The sequence below is a fragment of the Fistularia commersonii genome, chromosome 7 (genome assembly GCF_037954325.1).
Source record: "Fistularia commersonii isolate RoL2024-O1a breed Wild chromosome 7, RoL_Fcom_v1.0, whole genome shotgun sequence".
NCBI lineage: Eukaryota > Metazoa > Chordata > Actinopteri > Syngnathiformes > Fistulariidae > Fistularia > Fistularia commersonii.
The window spans coordinates 267,501-288,852 of record NC_141290.1 but is presented as its reverse complement, the minus strand read 5'-3'; the positions used below and the strand labels follow the sequence as shown (position 1 = coordinate 288,852).

At 48.7% G+C, this 21,352-nt stretch overlaps 2 protein-coding genes across 3 annotated transcripts; one reads left to right on the top strand and one right to left on the bottom strand.

The window, feature by feature from the left end:
* Positions 1-381: 381 nt before the first annotated feature.
* On the top strand, positions 382-4,160 carry sycp3 (synaptonemal complex protein 3). Its single transcript, XM_086148974.1, has 8 exons — positions 382-668; positions 749-830; positions 936-970; positions 1,616-1,733; positions 1,916-2,015; positions 2,330-2,428; positions 3,211-3,315; positions 3,406-4,160. Exons 1-8 carry the CDS (start codon positions 527-529, stop codon positions 3,457-3,459), a joined length of 735 nt encoding a protein of 244 aa, XP_086005100.1. The 5' UTR covers positions 382-526; the 3' UTR covers positions 3,460-4,160.
* Positions 4,161-5,135: 975 nt separating this feature from the next.
* Positions 5,136-7,876, bottom strand: LOC147232256 (myoblast determination protein 1 homolog). Of its 2 annotated transcripts, XM_086148972.1 has the most exons (3): positions 7,263-7,875; positions 5,716-5,800; positions 5,136-5,622 (listed from the first exon to the last, which is right to left on the bottom strand). In XM_086148972.1, the coding sequence occupies exons 1-3, from the start codon at positions 7,833-7,835 to the stop codon at positions 5,450-5,452; spliced, it is 831 nt and encodes a 276-aa protein (XP_086005098.1). In that variant the 5' UTR covers positions 7,836-7,875; the 3' UTR covers positions 5,136-5,449. The 2 variants fall into 2 exon arrangements, with proteins under 2 accessions (XP_086005098.1, XP_086005097.1); XM_086148971.1 differs by having other exon boundaries at positions 5,136-5,800; positions 7,263-7,876.
* Between the last annotated feature and the right edge of the window lie 13,476 nt (positions 7,877-21,352).

Below are 21,352 nucleotides of genomic sequence, written 5' to 3'. Positions count from 1 at the left end.
GCCCCAAGAAGATCTGCTGGGGCAGTCTTGGGTGTCTGCAGATCAGTTGAAAGTGGTGCAGAGCTGCTTCCATCAGACAGCTTGTGATTTGGCAATCAGAATCAATCAATCATGCCTATTTCTCCTGTTAGATAACTTTAATTGGCCTTGACATCCATTTCTTTCCAAAGAAAGAAGGGATGGCTTCAGTTGGTATCGTCCGGTCTCGGTGCCCCCCCGCCGTGTGTGTGTTGGTACGGTCCCATGACGACCACCAATCTGGCGGGAGTTTTACCGCCTTCAACCGACGCTAGCCGGCTAGCTCTGCCTGCGGTGGCCCGTCCGCTTTCGTTACAAGTATTCGGAGAAAAGTCTGAGCAGAAATCATACGGTTATATTTCTAAAAGACAAGCGGACTCACCACACCGTCGGGTCTGACTCAAACCGAAGACGCTTAGTAATTCTAGCTGTACCGGCTGGCAAGAGGGGCTAAGCTAAAATTTGCCTGCGTCATTAGCATCCCAGCTCGAGAGTTCCATCTTCGACTATGGAGGCGGCTGGAAGACGGATGGCTACAGGGAGGCGGCAGACGAAAAAAATGCAACTTGAAGAAAAATGCGAAATGAAAGTATTTGATTTCACACCGGGCAAGAAAGAGCTCAGTGGCTCGGAGGACGACGCCGGACAGGGTAGGTTAACAGTGCGAGTCGTAGCTAGCCGTTAGCATGAATGGCTTCAGGGGGTTTTCAGGGTGTATTTCTCTCCCGAGATGAAAGTCAAACCGTGGACAAACTGCCAAAGAAAAGGTCGGCGGAGGACTTCGACGAGGACGGACCGACCTGTGCTGTCGGGTGAATTCCCCGCAATACTGCCCGTTCGCACCTCTAGCTCGGTGTCAGTCGGCCGCCATTTTGAAGGCTGGCTAATCCTAGCTAACTTCTCCCTGGTCTCCACAGGACGGAGATGCAGTCGATGCTGGAGAGGTTTGGTGGTAAGAAAATACTGACTTATCGCTTTTAACGTCATCAAATTCAAACTGGGACCTCCGCGTCAAATGTGCTTGTTAGATACATTTTATAAATTCTGTTAGTAGAACTGAAAGTACAACAATGTCAAAAATAGGATATCAAGAGGCAGCAGCAGCTCAACATCAAGTTAAAAAAGGCAGAGTACAAGGAACATAACTACATATTAAAATACTTGACATACAGGAAGTTGGTGACTAACTAGTAAGTTACGTGGCGATACACAATAATCTCAAATGTTAGATCTTTGTGACCTGAGAAGGAGGTCCCTGCTAGATGTCATCTTCAGGAGTGTTGGTCCAGTGATTAGAAGAGCAGCAGATAGTCTTCATGATATTTCTAGAAAGACCTTTACCGTTCTATTCAGTTACACATAGGAGCACAACATGGGCAAGATGCAAAAGCTGCCTTTTAACTTTCATGGATCAGCTAAGAGGCAGCGACTGAGCATCGCCAGGAGAGCAGTTAGGGGTACAGTGTCTTGCTCAACATACAAATTCAAAAATGTAAAGGGGCATTTTCCTACTAATATCAAGAGTTTCACCTGGGATTTTTAAGGTACTAACTTCAACAATGCTAAAACACTGATTTTCCAATTTTTACATGCCCAGCTGATATTAGCAAAGTGATGCAGGCCAAGAAGAAACGCCTTGAAGGTTTGACCAAGAATTACCTGAAGGGGAGTCAGCACAAACTGGAGCAGCTGTGGGGCAACTACCAGAGCCAGAGGTTTGAAATAGAGGCTTTAGATGTTTGAAGGTTTTATCGGAACGGCTCTTTCATCTTGGGTGGGATAACGTGGCGCCTGTGTAGCGTCTTCACCAGAGAGCCCACTAGATGGCAGCATTAGAGTAGAGGCGATCTGTGCTGACTGTGTGTGCTTGTGTGTTTGTTTCTTTGTTTGTGTACAGGCAGAAGATGACTCAGCAGTATTCCCAGCAGGTGTCCACAGTGCTTCAGCAGTGGGAGTCTGACGCCCAGCGCACTGAGGAGCAAGTGGAGAAGCTCAATGTCAGTGGTTTTGCGATCCCCGTCATCAGGCGCCACTAAGAACAGTGACACTTTGCTTTAAGAATAAAGTCTGGTGGCAGGAGGACACCAGTGGCAGATCTTTAGACCAGGAGAATGGAGGACGAGGGCCACTGGTTCAGAGTTTGTATAGGAAGTAGTTTGAACACTGCATTACACAATTAATGAGGGACAAGAATCTTTGATAAACCTCATGAAGACTTAACGCATCACATGACGCTAACACCGACACACACAGGCACATGTGCATGACCGACAATGTGATCATCAGGTGCTGAGGGGCCCTGTCTCCACAGAACCTGTTCCGGCAGCAGCAGAAGATGATACAGCAGTCCCGCGTGGTCCAGAACCAGAAGCTGAAGATGGTCCGAGAGCTTTACGATCAGTTCCTCAAGGTGAGTGTGTTTGTGCGTTCGGTATTTGATGCACTTTTACCGGACCAGACACCCAGTGTCAAAGGCCATGTCTTTGGGTTCAAGAAATTAGATAAAATTATCCTTCATTGATCCTATTAGGAAAATTTGAACGCCACAGTAGCACGGGGCAAGAGGACAGGTATCAACATTACATTTTGAAGGACAGAGACAATAAATAAAATTAAAAATAGATAGATATTCAAAGTGCAAGGAAAGGTGGACAAGACAGTGGTGAGACCAGCGGTGCCGTAAGGTCTAGAAACCGTGGCATTGATGAAAAGACAGAGGCAGAGCTGGAGGTCGCAGAGGTGAAGATGTTGAGGTTCTCTTTGGGAGTGACCAGGATGGATAGGATCAGGAATGAGTCCAATAGAGGGAATAGAGGGATGGCACATCTTAGATGTTTTGGAAAGAAGGTAAGAGGTGGTTGAGTCAGGTGCAGAGGATGGATTGTGAAGATATTGGTAGACAGATGCTGGAATTGGAGATCTAGAGGAAGACCAAAGAGAAGATTGATGGATGTCGTGAGAGGATATGAAGGTAGTTGGTGTGAAAGAGGAGGATACAGAGAATAGGGTGAGATAGAGAAGGTGGATGTGCTGTGGATGAAAAAAGAATAGACATTAAATAGGACAGAGACAAAAATAAATAGAAAGAACACAGAAAAAAGGTGCGACACAGGAACAAAGTGACAAAGCTGGAAAGTTCTTCTGTCCCTGCCCTGAACTCCTCGCCGCTGAAACGTTACATTGGTCCTCCAGACCATGGAGGAAGTTGAGAAGAGTCACGAGAGCTTCCTGCAGGGGGCACAGCAGGACCTGAGGAAGGAGATGACCACGCTGCAGAAGAAGATCCTGGTGGAGACGGTGAGATCCCACGTCCCGGTGGAGCCTCTCTCCACACCGGCACTAATGTGACATCACTTCCTCCTGAGCCCACCTTCGCTGTCTCCACAGCAACAGCAGGAAATGGCCACGGTTCGGAAGTCTCTGCAGACCATGCTGTTCTAGCTTCACCCAAGCAGGGAGGCCTTCCAGGTGGTCACAACGGGTAGCGTAGGTCTTGTGCCTGTGTGTGTGTCGGTTCCTGTCTCAGCTGATGAAGAGGTTCTTGTGTTATTCTCCGGACAGTTCAAGGTTGTGACGGCTCAAGGTCGGTCAGATAAAATATGAGAAATAGAATAGAGGCTTTGGATGTAGACTTGCTCTGACCCGCCTCACAGGCCACGCCCACAGCTCAAACAATATCTGTACCTTTTTGTGTATTTATGTCTGTTTATACCAACATGCATACACATGTGTTGTGGACTTTTTAAAGTCCGTGTGTGTCAGGGTTCCCTGGGTTTTGGGAAACCTGGAGCATGGTTGAAAGATTTTCCAGTCAAATGTTGACATTTATAAAAACAGACAGACAAATATCTTAAAAAAACCTGTTAAATGTACACTGGAACACAATCTCTCTGAAAGAGGGCATGTGTTTGTGTGTGCAAATACCTGTGCATTTTGGAAATCATTGGTTGGCCAATTTTCCAGTCACAGAAAATCATAAAAAAATAGTCATTTGCCTATTTAAAGCAGCTGAATATGTCCTGGAAAGTACTTTCAAAGAAAGAGTGAGTGTGTTAACAGTTGCTCTTGTTTTTGGAAAACCTTGAAAATGGTTGACAAATTTTTGTTGTCATGGAAAGTGATAAACTAGTCAAATGTTTCATTAAAGCAGTTGAACATATCCTGGAAAGGTCTTGGAAAATTATTTCATTGAAAGGTTGTGTGTTTGTGTCTGTCTGTCTGTCTGTCTGTGTGAGAGAGAGAGGGTGCCTTTGGGCTTTGAAAAACCTAGAACATGATCAACCATGTTTAGTCACGAAATGATAAACTAGTCAGAGGTCCCATAGAAGCAACTGAAGATGTCCTGGACAATTATTTATAGGAAATACTGTGTGTGTGTGTGTGTGTGTGTGTGTGTGTGTGTGTGTGTGTGTGTGTGTGTGTGTGTGTGTGTGTGTGTGTGTGTGTGTGTGTCACGCAATATGGACGTTCATGGAGTAATAACACGGGGCACTGGTCAGCAGGTAACTACATGTGCATATTTTACTGTTAATAATGTCCGTCTGTTTTCATTTGAATATATATGTATATATATATATAGTATGTTTCTAGTTTCCATTGCGGATTCCTGTCCCTACAATCCCCGCCAGCACCAGGGTTCTGAGGACCTTCTCTCGTCAATACTCCTCATCTCTGACCTCTGGAGGCCACCGCAGTAACTACAGCCACTGCGAGGATCCTCATGGGATCGATCTTCATGATTGATTGTGTTGGTTGGGACGTTGACCCTCTGGTGTGACGATCGAGATGTTCCTCCAGTGGAAGGTGGGAACCTGCTCATTACCAATAACAGCTGGATAATTGATCACATGTATTGTCGTTTATGTTGCATGCCGTAGCTATTCCGTTGTTTGCTATTTGAGCATTGTGATTATAGATGACTATTCATCATTTTACGGTCACTTATTATGTCTTATGTCTGTTATTTACGAATGCTTCTTGCTTTAATAGGTTGTCACGGAGCTGGCCAGTTATTCGTCCGATCCGTGGTTTCTTGGTGAGTCTCGCCAGTCAGCTTGGCATATTGCTTGCTGTGGCCCTGGATGGCCCCTGCAGAGATCAGGCTGGAGGCGGGCGGGTGTTTCGTATAAATAAGTTTATTGAACGGTGACGTCACTCAGATGTATAAATATAGAGCTGGACATGTTTTCATTTTTATTTTCTCCACGACAAACGGGAACGGGCTGCGGCCGCACATTAAATAACAGCCTCTTATTTACAAACTATGTACACCCAGTGGTCCTCCGGCGGCCCCCCAGCCGCCGCGGGGGGAGGAATGTCAGCCGGAAGCCGTATTCATGTGTGTGACCGGAAGCGTGCTGGTTCGTTGTGTATCATCAATTTCCGGAATGATAGAAATCGGGCTGACGTCGATTTCCCGCCCGATCGCCTCCTAGAGGACCTGGTAGATGAGGCTGGGGTCCGCCGGCGGGGGCGAGGTGGGCCGCCCGGGCGGGGGGCTGTCCGCGGGGGGCGGCGGCCCGCCGTGCGTGGAGATCCTCTCCACGATGCTGGAGAGACAGTCCAGGCTGGACACGACGGAGCTCCTCTCCGCCGCCGGCGGCCCTGCGGGAGCACAGCGAGACCGGGACCGATCAGCACGATCATCGATAGGCTGATCGGAAGCTCCCCATAGGAAGCTGTGAAGGCGGGCCTCACCTGCAGGCGCGTCACCGCCGCCGCAGTAGGACGAGGAGCCGCCGAAATGTCTCCGGGTCCGACACGGAGGCCCGCTGAAGTCGGTCTGCGGAGCACACACACATTTTCAAAATGCATAACTTTATTGCATATCATGCAGGGAGCAAATCCACCGCGGGGATTGACACACACACTTTCAACATGCATAACTTTATTGCATACTATGCAGGGAGCAGCTCCCCGGCAGTGATTAACACACACACACACACACACACACACACTTTCTACGGGTAAACATGAAGTTGAAAGCATGTCTTCCGTGCTGTGGGTCTTCCGATCAGACTGCTGTGGGTTGAGAGCGGTGAAGACCAGAGGTCCTCTCTGCTGGAGCGTCCAGAACAATAGGTAGTAACTCTCATTTCATTGGTTCTAGGAACACTTCTATTTATACATTTGTCTGCCCAATTTCATTCGATTGTGTGTGAATTCATTTTATCTCACCCCGTTTTGTCCTAATTTATGGTATTTTACCTTCTATCATTATTTTATTTTGCCATGTTTTATGTTCCAGTCTGTATTTTTATTTTACTTTGCCTTGTAATATTTTACATTCTGTAGTTCTATTTTACATTTTGTAGTTTTGATTTTACTTTGCTTGTTTTATTTTTAATTCTGTAGTTTTTATTTTCATTTGCCTGTTTTTATCACATTCGGTAGTTTTTATTTTACTTTGTCTTGTTTTATTTTATATTCTGTAGTTTTCATTTCCATTTGCCTTGTTTTACATTCTGTGGATTATATTTTCATTTGCTCTATTTTATTTTACATCCTGTAGTTTTATTTTACATTCAGTAGTTTTTATTTCATGTTACCTGGTTTTATTACATTCTGTAGTTTTTATTTACATTTGCCTTGTTTTCTTTTATATTCCGTATATAATATTTTAATTTTCCTTTTTTATTTTACATTTTGTAGTTTGATATTACATTTTGTAGTTTTTATTTCATGTTGCCTGGTTTTCTTTCACATTCTGTCGATTTTATTTTAATTTTCCCTCTTATTTTACATTTTGAAGTTTTATTTTACATTCAGTAGTTTTTATTTTATGCTGCCTGGTTTTATTACATTCTGTAATTTTTATTTTCATTTGCCTTGTTTTTTTTTTTACATTCTGTCGTTTTGTTTTACTTCATCTTGTTTCATTTTGTATTTATAGATTTTTTTTATTTTGCCTTGCTTTATTGTGTCTTGGGATTTAATTTTGTTTTACCTCGCTTCATCTTCCCCCTTTATTCTGTTCTATTTATTTTAGGTTGTTTCATTTGATGTCATATTTTATTCTGTATTATCTTATTTAATTTTAGCTTAGCTCAGTTTTGTTTTCCCTTGTATTTTATTCGATGCAATTTTAATCGGGGTTTTTAGTTAGTGTTTTCTCAAAGTAGGAAATGAATTGTAATTGAAAAGGAAAAAAACTATGGCTCAAATTGAAACTGGTGTAAAAAAACGCGAGCATGAACGTCGGAGCAAAGTGTGTGTGTGTGTGTTTGCGTGCGTGTGCCGCGCACCATGCCGTCGGAGCAGTTGGAGCGGGGGCTGGAGGCGTCGGAGTCCCCGGCGTAGGGCTCCAGGAGCGGGTAAAGGCCGTCGTCGTGTCCGCCGCGCAGCAGCGCCTGCAGGGACTCGATGTAGCTGATGGCGTTCCTGAGGATCTCCACCTTGGGCAGCCTCTGGTTGGGGTTGGCGCTGGTGCACCTCTTCAGGGTCTCGAAGGCGTCGTTGACCTTGCTGAGGCGCCGGCGCTCCCGCAGCGTGGCCGCCTTGCGCCGGTCCGCGTTGGTGGTCTTCCTCTTGCAGGCCTTGCAGGCCCACAGCAGGCAGCGGCCCGCCTGGTGGTGGCCGCTGGGGGCGCGGACGTGCTCGTCGGCCTCCGCCGTCTGCGGCTGGAGGTGGAGGTGCAGCGAGGACGGGGGGGAGGAGTCCGGCTTCAGCAGCCCCATGTGCACCAGGCGCGGCTCCAGCTCCTCCAGGAAATCCGCGGAGAACACCGGCTCGTCATAGAAGGCGTCTTCCGCCGCGGCTGCGACGGCGGCGGCCGCCCCGCCGGCGGCCAGCGTGAATGACAGCTCCGGCAGCTCCATGCTCCGTGCGTCCCGGCGCCGCGGGCTCGGCCTCCGCTCCCACCGGACGGCTTTATACCTGACGAGCCCCGGCCGCGGCCAATCGGCGGCCGGGGGGCGGGGGGCGGCGCGTCACGGTAATTAGGCTTCAATTACCCTGGAACACACACACACACACACACACACACACACACACACTCTCCTCGGGACTTTTACACTTTCACAACTCTTCCACCGAAAGGCTCCCATGTTCCTCCTACAGGTTTGAGAACGGACGTTAGAAGCCAAGCAGAGCCTGAGCATTTCAAAGATTTCTTCTGAGTGACTCCTCGGATGACCGGCAGCAGCCCCCTGTGAGTCACAACACCATGGCAGACCTTACACTCAACGTCTCCAGCACCGGCTGCTCGCTGGACCACAATTGAGGGTGTGTTTGTCAGGTGTGCTCCAGAACCTCCCTCTTGCGCTCTGTCCCTGGGGAACCCTTCTGTCTCCTGTGGTCCCCTTGTGTGTGGCAGAACACCCACTTTCTGGGGTCAAACCGATAAAGACCGTTTCAAAATCAAACTGCGTCTAAAATGGAGCTCTGCGTCTGGTTCCCTCCAGGTGGAGCGTCCATGTCTCCCCACCTTCTGCCGTGACCCCCGAGGGAGGAGCAGGCACCAAGGCCGCCTGAGGGTGAGCAGATCATTCATGTCATCATCTGGGCGAGATTACATTCAGTCACACACGGAACAGTGACTGCTGCACGTCCAGTGGCGGCCAGCGGGGGGCGCCACTGAGCGGCGCGACGGGTCGACCTCAAAGCGCCAGAGCGTCCCGTCCGTCAAACGGATGGACGGACGACATAGTCAGGGATTATCGCCCGCGTCCTCCGACGGGCAGGCGGCTCCGCCTACGTCACCGGGTCGCCACGGAAACAGCAACCCTCGTCCACGAACGTTTCGCTCCCCGTCTGATTCAAATGGCGTGGAAACAGAGGGAGTGAGGTTTGTTCGCCACACGAGGCCTTGTGAGTAGCGTGGAAAGAGCTCGTAAGCGGCGTCGACAGCGCACATTGGACGGATGGCACTTCCTGGAGCCTCCGGTGATAACGAGGCGTCTCAAAGCGCTGCTGAGTGTTGGGGTGTTGGGGTGCTGGGCCTCGCCGCTCGTAAACCCCCATCTGGAAACACCATCACTGCCCCTGCACTCATCTCAGACGCTTTCTGGAACTCACAACTGGAAATGTTACACCCTGAGCGGCTGACGTCCTCAGCGTGACTCTGTGTGTGTGTGTGTGTGTGTGTGTGTGTGTGTGTGTGTGTGTGTGTGTGTGTGTGTGTGTGTGTGTGTGTGTGTGTGTGTGTGTGTCGGGGTAGGTGGGGGGCAGATAGAGACACCTGCTGCAGCAGGACGAGGAATAAATCCTGCTTCTTTCACACTGAAGATCCAAACATAAATCCACTTTCAAAATGATCCACAACTCAGATCCTCTCATCCCGTCACCCCCGTCAGCCTCTAATAACCCCTTCCACCCCACGGAGGGGCAGTACTGCCCTCCACCCCCACCCCTGCACATGTGAAGGTGGTCCACATGTGGACTTTGGCCCAGACTCTCCTGAAAACACACCGGCAGAGGAGCCGTACCGTTTCACATCATCTCACCCCAAATCCAGACTAACATAATCCAGCCTAATCCAACATCGTCCTTTTGAATCCAGTCCATTCCAATCTGGCAAAATCCAGGCACACCTCATCCAGTTGAACAATCCACGCTCATCTCATCCAATACAATTCAGTCCAGTCAAAGAGAATCCAATCCAATCTAATTCAATCTAATCTAATCTCTTGTGAAGTTAAGTAAAAATAAATATGTGGCAATAACAGGGTACAATACACACCCATCAGATAGTACACAGGTACATGAAGTACGCCGTGTACACAGTATGTACAGGATGGCTGGGCCATCACAACAGGGTAGTGGTACAAGTACACATGTAGTACAGAGGAGTGGTACAAGTACACGTGGAGTACTGGGTAGTGGTACAAGTACATGTGTACTACAAGGTAGTGGTACAAGTACACATGTAGTACAGAGGAGTGGTACAAGTACATGTGGAGTACTGGGTAGTGGTACAAGTACACGTGTACTACAAGGTAGTGGTACAAGTACACATGTAGTACAGAGGAGTGGTACAAGTACACGTGGAGTACTGGGTAGTGGTACAAGTACATGTGTACTACAAGGTAGTGGTACAAGTACACATGTAGTACAGAGGAGTGGTACAAGTACATGTGGAGTACTGGGTAGTGGTACAAGTACACGTGTACTACAAGGTAGTGGTACAAGTACACATGTAGTACAGAGGAGTGGTACAAGTACACGTGGAGTACTGGGTAGTGGTACAAGTACATGTGTACTACAAGGTAGTGGTACAAGTACACATGTAGTACAGAGGAGTGGTACAAGTACATGTGGAGTACTGGGTAGTGGTACAAGTACACGTGTACTACAAGGTAGTGGTGCAAGTACACATGTAGTACACATGTAGTACATGTGGAGTACTGGGTAGTGGTACAAGTACACGTGTACTACAAGGTTGTGGTACAAGTACACATGTACTACAAGGTAGTGGTACAAGTAGACATGTAGTACAGAGGAGTGGCACAAGTACATGTGGAGTACTGGGTAGTGGTACAAGCACATGTGTACTACAAGGTAGTGGTACAAGTACACATGTACTACAAGGTAGTAGTACAAGTACACGTGGAGTACGAGTACACGTGGAGTACATGGTAGTGGTACAAGTACACGTGTACTACAAGGCTGTGGTACGAGTACACATGTAGTACAGAGGAGTGTCTGTTCCTAGTTCTTCTGTGGTTCCAGGCCTGGTTGAGTGACAGGGGGGCTGGATGCTCCTCAGGGGTCCTGGAGGGAACAGAGACCAGGTCGCATCCCGGGGTCACCAAAGACCCACAACCGGACCCCCCATCGCCTGGACCACGAGCACGAGGAGATCGTGGACCACAGCAGGAGGCCTCCAAGTGAGTTTTGCGTCGGAAAGAGAGACAGGAAAAGTGAGAGAGCAGGAGACGTCCTCAATGGGGGATTGAGGGCCCAGATTACCCAGGGGGTCACCTGGACCACAGATCCTGCAGATGAGCAGCAGAAGATACCAGATGAGGACCACTGCGAGAACAACTTCATCTGAGTTTGATTCAATAGAACCCTTGAGAAATCCAACCTACAGAACCCGACGTACAATCTGTGAATAATCGGTATAATCCCTGTTAAAGTCGGCCAACTATTTCTTGATTTCAGTGTAATCTGTGACTCGTTCAGTGCAATCCCTGCGGAACTGAATATAATCTCTTTTCAAATCAGTGAAATCGATTTCAAATTCAATTTAATCCCTGCTAAATTGAATATGATCTGTCATGACTTCAGGAGATTCTTTTACAAATTCAATATAATCCCTGTTGAATTAAGTATAATCTGTGAGTTTTCCCTGTCCGATCAGCCCTAATCTGTGTGTTGTGTGTAATCTGCCAGGCCCGGACCTCTGGGCCTGGGACATGAAGATGTTTAGCTAAAAACGGACGTCCAGTGTCTCCACAAACACGCGACCAACTGTGTGCCATAAATCTACTGTCCCCCACTAATCCAGCCCCGTGTGTGTGTGTGTGTGTGTGTGTGTGTGTGTGTGTGTGTGTGTGTGTGTGTGTGTGTGACAATGCAGCCGTTGTGCTGGTGGTTTACAGCAGCAGCAGGTGTGAAGGCCGACACCTCTGCTGCCATTTAAACTCCATTAAGTGTGTGTGTGTGTGTGTGTGTGTGTGTGCTTCATACACACACACACGTGTTTTCATGTGAGAAATGGTTTGGTTTGATTAGATTTTGATTTAGAAATCAGAGTATGTTTAAAGGCTGCTGTTCGCTTTGTGGATGTGAAGGACTTGAAGGTCCTTCTTGCCAACCCACAATCCTCCACTTCTCTCTCACACACACACACACACACACACACACACACACACACACACACACACACACACAGACGGACACACACACACGGCTTGATGCTCTGAAGGTGCTTGTGACGTGTTGGGTCACAGAACGGCCTCATGCTAAGCTAGCGCCCTGATCAGAAGATAGTGGACATCAGGTTGCTCCTGGAAAGCCAAAGCCTCCTCAGATCCGTCTGAGACGAGGTTCTGTGTGGAACCACAGCAGGTGAGCTTGACAGGGAACCTCGAGGTCGGTGTGCAACGTTCCTCAGGGCTACGGCTCTCAACGGGCTCTTACCACTGGACGTCTTTCTCCACTACCTGACCAGACACGGAGGAAGCGTGTGTGTGTGTGTGTGTGTGTGTGTGTGTGTTTGACAGTAAACAGCTGGTCGTTACACAGCAGTAAATGTTATGATGAGCAGATCACAGTGGTCCTAATGAGCCTCGGGTTACACTGCTTACGCGTGTCTGTGTGTGTGTGTGTGTGTGTGTGTTTGGTGGACTATCCTGTCTGTGTGGTCCTTCACCTTTGACCTGCAGACCTGAGGAGCCTCCTCAGACTGAGAGCTTGACACTTCAAACCTTCGTTCACCTCCAGCTCCGTGTCACAAGGACCATAGAGGCCTTCATCATCTCTCAGCGGGGAGGCGGGGGGGTGCAGGACCTGGACCTGGACCTGGACCAGAAGACCTGGACAGATGCTTAAAGGATTCTCCTATGATCGTTGACCAAGTGAGTGGACTGAGAACCCAGAAAGGTTTGGACAGGATCCGACCCAGACCTCTGAATTCTCCGCCTCTGCTCACCCCAGGACCCCCCAGGTACCCCAGGACCCTCCAGGAGCCAGGAGGACCCCTCAGGCTCCCCAGGATCCTGGACCCTCAGATCCTTTGAGGTACGTTTACCTTCATTCTTGGCCATTCGACCCCCGCAGGCCCTCCTCGTGGTCCCGGGGTTCCCGGGGGGCTCGGGTTCCGTGCCGTGCTTGGTTCAAACGTGAAGCTGCCACCAGAACGTCGCCGGAACGCGTTGTCTGCTTGGCGTTTTCGCGTCCTGCGTTTCCACGGAAACACGGGCTCCGACCCTCGACACCATAGGGGACATGGAGACATACTGCAAACCGCTAGCAGCTAAAGGCTAACGGTCTCCAGGACAACCTCACGTCCTGACAGAAAATCACTTCACAGGAACCTGGACTTCCCGTCCGCACACACACCGACTCACACACACACACAAACGTTACAAAAAACAGGAACACACACTTTTGGACAGGGAGACACACACACACTCACAAAAATGCAAATATCAGAATCAGGGGGAAATTGCTTTTTCAAAGACAGGGTAGTGGGATGGAGTCTGAGCACTTCCATTAACACACACACACACATTATAAATACAACCATTTCTTATTCTTTATTTAGGCCTGAGACAACAGAAATACCAGTGTGTGTGTGTGTGTGTGTGTGTGTGTGTGTGTGTGTGTGTGTGTGTGTCAAGTCCAGCTGGATCTCATCCCCATCAGAAGTTCTCAGAATACCACCCCCCCTCCCCTGAGCCCTCATTTAAACCCATTTAAACCCTCTGACGGGGGAGCCGGTGTGTGTTTGTGTGTGTGTGTGTGTATGTGTGTGCGTATGTCTGTCTGTGTGTGTGTGTGTTTGTGTCCATTCATATCCAAGGAGCAGCAGTGTATTCAGGTGTATTCAGGTGTTGTGTCTGAGAGTAAGCTGTTCCCCGTGCTGTGAGGCAGTGAACACGGTGTGTATTTAAAGTATAATGACAGTGTGTGTGTGTGTGTGTGTGTGTGTGTGTGTGTGTGTGTTTGTGACGTCGAAGCCAAAATAAGCCGTCCGCTGCTATGTGGAACATTTGTCTCTTATTTGTTTCCCAGATGGACGGACACTGGGCCAAAGGTCAGCGGGACTCACGGACGCCGGCCCGCCTCCTGCGTCCGACTGTTGTCATGGAAACAAACCCGACAGGTACGCTGACGGTGCTGATGATCAGGAGGCGGTTGTTGCAGAACCGTGGAGAGGCTCGCGAGGCCTTCAGCCTGGTTCTGCGACCCGCTGAGCCCGGCCGAGCGCGTGTCGCACTGTCGTGGCCGAACCAGGGACGGCGGTGGGGGGGTGGGGCGTCACCTCTGAGCAACGCTGAGCAAGGATCCGGAGGAGAAACACCCAACATCTTCTTCACAAGTCCACCCAGCTCATTCCCACCTGCAGACCACCTTCAATGGACCAGAGAGTGAGAACCCAGGCAGGAGAACGCGTGGAGAGAGAACACACAAACAGACCTTAAAAGAACCGGGAGAAGAACAATGAGCCCTTGATGGCTCCAGCAAGAAGATCTGGATGGTTTCTGCCGTACTTGTTCCCCCTGGTCCCAGATGAGCCTTCATCTCCAGCAGAACGTCATCGGTCTTCTCCCAGGCAGGGCGTGACAGGTTCCCTCCTGGTCCCCCCCGACCAACAGCCGGAAATGGAATCGGACGGGACCACAGTAGATACGGTCCATGTTTCCATGACGACCAGGGGGTCGTAAACCCGGCGGGAGCTCCCAGTTATCCAACACCTTCTGGTCATCTCTGCCGGAGGATGGAGGTCAGAGGTCACAGGGAGCTGCTCCGCATGAACATGAGCAAGGTGATGAACATGAGGAGCACTTGTTTCCAGTGTGTGTGTGTGTGTGTGTGTGTGTGTGTGTGCATGTAGAAAGTCCACACCGACATTTTTTCTTTCGCCTTCTCTGTGGATCAATAATGTCTGATGTCCGATCGCCGGTCACAGTCTGAAGATCCACCACAGAAAAACATCTCCACGCTCTGCAGGTGGTCTGGATGCAATCATTCATCCACGCATCATGAAACATCATCTGAATTGTCATCAGGATACACTCTCTATGTATGACCTGCATATAGTCCATATTATATGGAGATGGTATGGATTACATACAGACATAGATATATTAAAGAAAATCTATATTATTATACTCTTCTACAAGTATATATCATGAAACCTGTATACAATCCTTACATATTATATGAATATAATCTATACATAAAATGGATATAATCTTTATATATATATTATCTGAACCTAATCTGTCACCAATATATCGTCTATATATAACCTGTGTATAATCTATCATATGAAAAGAATCTTATTTTAGCATGTATACAGTTGATATATAATATGAATAGTCTGTATACAATCTGTATACATATAATCTGAATCTAATCTCTACATGATCTAAATATATACTTAATATATAACATATAATATGCATATAATCTACACAATTATATATAATCTGAATCTAATCTATAATCTCAATATCCACGTTATATAATTATAATCTGTGTGTGTGTGTGTGTGTGTGTGTGTGTGTGTGTGTGTGTGTGTGTGTGTGTAAAGACCCCAAAACGGCTCCTTCCAAGAGACACGCTTACGACGCAGTTTAAACTTAAGGTGATCAGTCACGCAGTAGAACACGGAATAGAGCAGCAGCCAGAGATTCAACATGAAGGAATCAATGGTGTGGAAGTGGAGGAAGCAACAAGATGACCTGCACCGAGACATGAAGAATAAACAGAGTTGCTGAGGAAACAAAGCGAGACGGCAGCAGTTGGAGGACAAACTTGACCAGAGAGCAGCAGGTAGAAGCTTCTCTACAGTCACTAGTCCAATGAAGGCAACAGCGCTAGCTAGCTACATGAACATCGATGAGTTTGAATCAAATCTTCTACGACGTGTGCACAGTATGTGAGATGGAGTGAGAAGGTACAAAGTGACTCCAGCAGATGATCAGTGGATCATCTCAGCATCTCCACTGAGACACTGGCTCAGGATAAACTCCCCCCCAAGATGGCGTCCTGCGGGGGTCAGAGTGGACCTCCTCCTCCATCAGCAAGCTGCTGCTCCACTTTAACAATCCTTCTTTTAACACTGCAGCAGGAGGACACACACACACACACACACACACACACACACACACATGCACTGAAACCCAAACCTCGGCTGGGAGATGGTGTTTGGAAAGACGAGAGTTTAGTGGCAAAGTGACGGTGGAGGTCCACTCTAGGTCGGACTTCATCTCCAGCACTGAGGCTTCTGGAGCCGGAACGTTCCTCCGAGCTCCAACCAGAACGTCCCTCCCCTGACCTTGTGACCCGGTTGAGTGGAACATCAGCTGACCTTTGACCCTTCTTAACTTGGGGTTAAGGAGCACAGCGATGGTTACATGACCTTGACCTTCAGTCTGGACTGGATCTCCTGGCCCAAAGGCCAGAGGTCACACGCTGACCCTCCGGAGAAGACAACAAACCAAGAATCCAGTCCTCCTGGACCTTCTGAGTCCAGGTCAGCGGCTCCAGCCCCACGGCGGCGGCCTCGGCAGACAAACCTTCCGAGGCAGCCGAAAGCCACGCGAGGTCGGCCGATAACTTGGGGGTCGTGCGGTTGGAGATGGCGAGACGGTGAGAAGATGACCCCCCCGCGTCGGAGTTTACTGGGGCGGGAACGTGATACCCCCTTCTGTTGATTCAACTGCTGGGACCTAAAGTGGCTCCACAGAAGATCCACCTTAATACTGACAAATGACTGGAAGGTCTCAGAGCCGGGGGGGGCAGGAGGTCCAGGCGGGGGCCCAAGTTCAGCAGCCGTCCAGCATCCATTATGGACAAAGCCCTTCGGAGGCCTCGGGGAAAACATTAGGAGCCGGAGGTCAGAGGTCAGCAGCACTCCACAACCTGCTGGGAACATCTCACAACATCTCGCAAAGTCTCAGAACATCTCACAACATCCCAGAGATCACAGTGCCCCGCTGACCACCCCGCACAGGGTCGCCGCTCCTGGACGCCTCAGTGGCTTTAGCTCAAGAAGACCTTGACCTCATCTGACCACACACACACACACACACACACACACACACACACACACACTGTCCCCTCTGTGATGTCACAAGTGGGGCAACAATTGATGATGTTTTCTGGATTACTTCTTGGTTCCTTGGTTTCTGCCCCGTTCTGTGTTCCTGGTTCTTTGTTCTTTGTCATGGAGCTGGTGACCATCACACACACACACACACACACACACACACACACACACACACACACACACACACGCGCGCACACACAGTGTTCCTGCTTCCTCCAACTCCATGCAAGCTTTTCTCCTGCCTCAGAGGGACCAAAGGAATGCTGTTTACTGCAGCCTGCCAACTGGCCTACACACACACACACACACACACACACACACAGACACACACACACACACAAAAACACACACACATCAAAATGCAACATGCACACAAACGCACAAACACACACAAACACACACCGAGCCAGCCAGCAGAAAGTAAGTTCACACCTTTACACAACTTTGTTTCTGTATTCGTTAAACTGTTGATTGTTCTGGATCCCATGTGACCCCCCCCCACACACACACACACACACATGCACACATGCACACACACATGCACATGCTAAACCCCCCCCCACTCCTCCCTCATTGGTGGACTGTGTCGTCACGGAGACAACAGCTGTCTCCAGGATGAAGAAGCTACTTTGAGGGTGCCAGCCAGTCTGCAGGCCTGCAACTGGAGAGTCCCTCACGGCCTCACTCACACACACACACACACACCATATACACACACACACACACACACACACACACACACACACACAACATACACCACACATACACACCACATACACACACACACATACGCCACATAGACACACACACACCAAACACACAGAGCAGCAGGATCAGCGGCTTGTCTCCTGAGCTCTGAGTTCATCCTCCATGTGGTTCCTGCTCTCAGCATCAGCCAGAAGAAGCTTGGTGGAACATCAGGACCTCTGGAGGTGCTCTACACTGATGTTCTCCTCTTCTCAGCAGGACCTCCTGATGAGACCTGGTGGGTGATGGAGGAGCTGGTCCAGGTTCCACATCCTCTGCTCACGTTTGCGGTACTTCAGTGGAACTCGGACCTTCACCTTCCACCACAAGTTTGAGAATCGATGGATTGACGAAGTGGTTGATAGGCGACGCTTGCATCTCCAGGTGTCAGGACACGAGGGGTTAAACCAACGGCGGCATGGTGGAGCGGTCACACAAAGAACCTCGTGAGATGATTGTGTAACATCTGAGGTCAGGGCTGGACCCAGTCCACCTCCGACACATACACACACACACACACACACACACACCACAAGAACAATCTGACCATGAAAGAAAACTGCCACTAATGGACCATGAAATGACACACACACACACACACACACACACACACACACACACACACACACACACACACACAGGACCCACCAGTGAGTCCATCAAGACCCAACAGCTGATCTGCTGAAAGTGCTCTAATGGAGCTCCTGGGGCTCTCGGGGTCTCGGGTGTTCCTCAGGGCTCCAACCGTCACGACCGTTCTGGGACCGGGTCCAACGAGGTCCACCGAGGTCCACCGAGGTCCACCTAGCAGGACCAGCTAACATGCGCCAAGGTTCCCGGTCCGGACCCTCGGGTTGTCCGCCGGGGAGGAGACCGGAGTCCACCGAATCAGACACCGTGGAGCTGAGGTGACGCCTTCTTCTAGAAACCCAAAGGTTCTCCTCTCTCAACAGACATTCTGTAGAGAATAACGAAGGAGAAGAAGACGAAGAGTTCCGTGCTCTTCAGACCCGGTCCTCCTGGTTCGGCTGCAGGGCGAGGACCGGCGGTCGGAGAGGTTCCCTTCCAAACCTCCTGAGATCTTCAAGGCTTGCTCCCTTTCATGCTGACGTCCCTCAGGTTGACATGGAGAAGCTGGTGAGGAGCCTTAGTGTCAAGATAAGATCAACTTTATTGATCCCCAAAGGGGAAATTCCTGTTGCAGCAGCGAAACAGTTATGATGCCAGAAAAAGAAAAAAAGAAAAAAATATGAATAGAAATATAAGTAGAGAGACAGAAGATAGCAAGACATCCATGAATGAATAGACAGCAGCAACATCAGGGATAAGAATGGACGACACCAAGGAACTGTGGTAAATGCAGCCTCAGGCCACGGGCCAGTGACGCCCTGAGACACTCGCGATGCAGAGGGTTGAGTCAGGAAGGGCGTCCGCAGAAAACTTTTGCCAAAACCAAACATGGGAATCAAACACAATAACCAGATACCGGATCGGTCGAGGACCGGGTTAACAACGTCCGCCATCGGTACCGATGAGCTACAGGGAACCAATGGAAACTGGGTTACTGTAGGTCAAAGAAGGAGATACAGGTTGGTGAAACAGAGAGATAAAGATGGAAAGGATGTACAACAGGTCCAGGTGATTAAGGACAGAGAGGGAAATGTATTGACAGATGCTAGAAGAGTGATGGGAAGATGGAAAGAGTACTTTGAAGAGCTGATGAATGTGGAAAATGAAAGAGAGCCAAGGGTAGAAGAGGTGACTATTGTAGACCTCAAAGTAGCACAAATTAGTAAAAGTGAAGTGAGGAAGGCATTGAAGAGGATGAAGAGTGGAAAAGCAGTTGGTCCTGATGATATACCTGTGGAGGTGTGGAAGTGTCTAGGAGAGGCAGAGGTAGATTTTCTGACTAGATTATTCAACAGGATCTTAGAGAGTGAGAAGATGCCTGAAGAATGGAGACAAAGTGTGATGGTGCCTATTTTTAACCCTCATATTATGTAAAGGGTCAAATTGTAAAGGGTCAAATTGACCCTTTGTAAAGGGTCAAATTGACCCTTTACATAATATGTGTTCCTCAGACCCGGGGATAAAGGGGATGTGCAGAATTGTGGCAACTATAGAGGGATAAAGTTGATGAGCCAAAGTTATGGGAAAGAGTAGTGGAAACTAGACTGAGAGCAGAAGTCAGCATTTGTGAACAGCAGTATGGCTTCATGCCTAGGAAGAGTACTACAGATGCAGTATTTGCGTTGAGAATGCTGATAGAAAAGTACAGAGAAGGCCAGAAGGAGCTGCATTGTGTTTTTGTAAACCTAGAAAAAGCTTATGACAGGGTGCCAAGAGAGGAGCTCTGGTATTGTATGAGGAAGTCTGGAGTGGCAGAGAAGTATGTTGGAATGAGAATGAGAATGAGAACAACTTTATTTATCCCGAAGGAAATTGTTGTGCCAGAGTTTCAAGCAAAAACATAACAGTAATAGATAATAGTAGGAAGGAGGAAGAATAAGAAATACAATGAAATATAAATTGTCTTAACTGTTTTAAGGTCTTAACTACAAAGTGGACTGGTGCAGGACATGTATGCTCGCTGTTAGACAGTGGTACAGTGTGCTGTAGTGGTAACAGAGAAGTGAGAGAGGATATGAAGGTAGTTGGTGTGAGAGAGGAGGATACAGAGAATAGGGTTAGATGGAGAAGGTGGATTGGCTGTGGCGACACCTGAAGGGACAAGCCCAAAGAAGAAGAAGAATCAAGGAACTGTGAGGCTGAAAATTACACAACTAGAACTCAATGACAGTCTGAACACAGTGGCTACAACCAGAGTGGGAAGAATAAAATAAAGAAAGAAAAATAGTCAGGATGTGTGTGAGCTGAGAGACAGCAGAGTTGGAGAACAACACGAGGACGGCTGAGGAGGTGGAAGCAGCTGAGATGCACCTTTGGTTGCTCAGAGTTGTGTGTTGTTGTTCAGTGTGATGGACCTCAGGGTTTCTGAGTGGAACATCAGGAACATGTCAGGAGAACCACCAGAAGGTAGCAGGAGGCTCAACATGGCATCTGCCATCACGACACTGCTCCACACCTTCACCATGACAACATGGCCTCCTTCAGCTGTGTGTGTGTGTGTGTGTGTGTGTGTGTGTGTGTGTGTGTGTGTGTGTGTGTGTGCGTGCGTGCATGTGTTTTTTTCTTTGCATGAATGTGTGCGTGACTGTGTGAGTTTGTGTGTGCATGTGTGTGTGTGTGTGTATGTGTGTGTGTGTGTGTGTGTGTGTGTGCATGTGTTTGTTTGTGTCTGTGTTTGTATGAATGTGTGCGTGACTTTGTGAGTTTGTGTGTGCATGTGTGTGTGTGTGTGTGTGAATGTGTTTGTTTGTTTGTGTGTGTGTGTGTGTGAATGTGTTTGTTTGTTTGTGTGTGTGTGTGTGTGCGAGTCTGTGTGCATGAGTGTGCCAGAGTGAGCGAGTGAGTGATTGAGTGTGTGTGTGTGTATGAATGTGAATGTGCGTGTGTGAGTGAGTGTGTGGTAGTGCGTGTGTGTGTGTGTGTGTGTGTGTGTGTGTGTGTGTGTGTGTGTGTGTGTGTGTGTGTGCATGTGTTTGTTTGTGTCTGTGTTTGTATGAATGTGTGCGTGACTTTGTGAGTTTGTGTGTGCATGTGTGTGTGTGTGTGTGTGTGAATGTGTTTGTTTGTTTGTGTGTGTGTGTGTGTGAATGTGTTTGTTTGTTTGTGTGTGTGTGTGTGCGAGTCTGTGTGCATGAGTGTGCCAGAGTGAGCGAGTGAGTGATTGAGTGTGTGTGTGTGTATGAATGTGAATGTGCGTGTGTGAGTGAGTGTGTGGTAGTGCGTGTGTGTGTG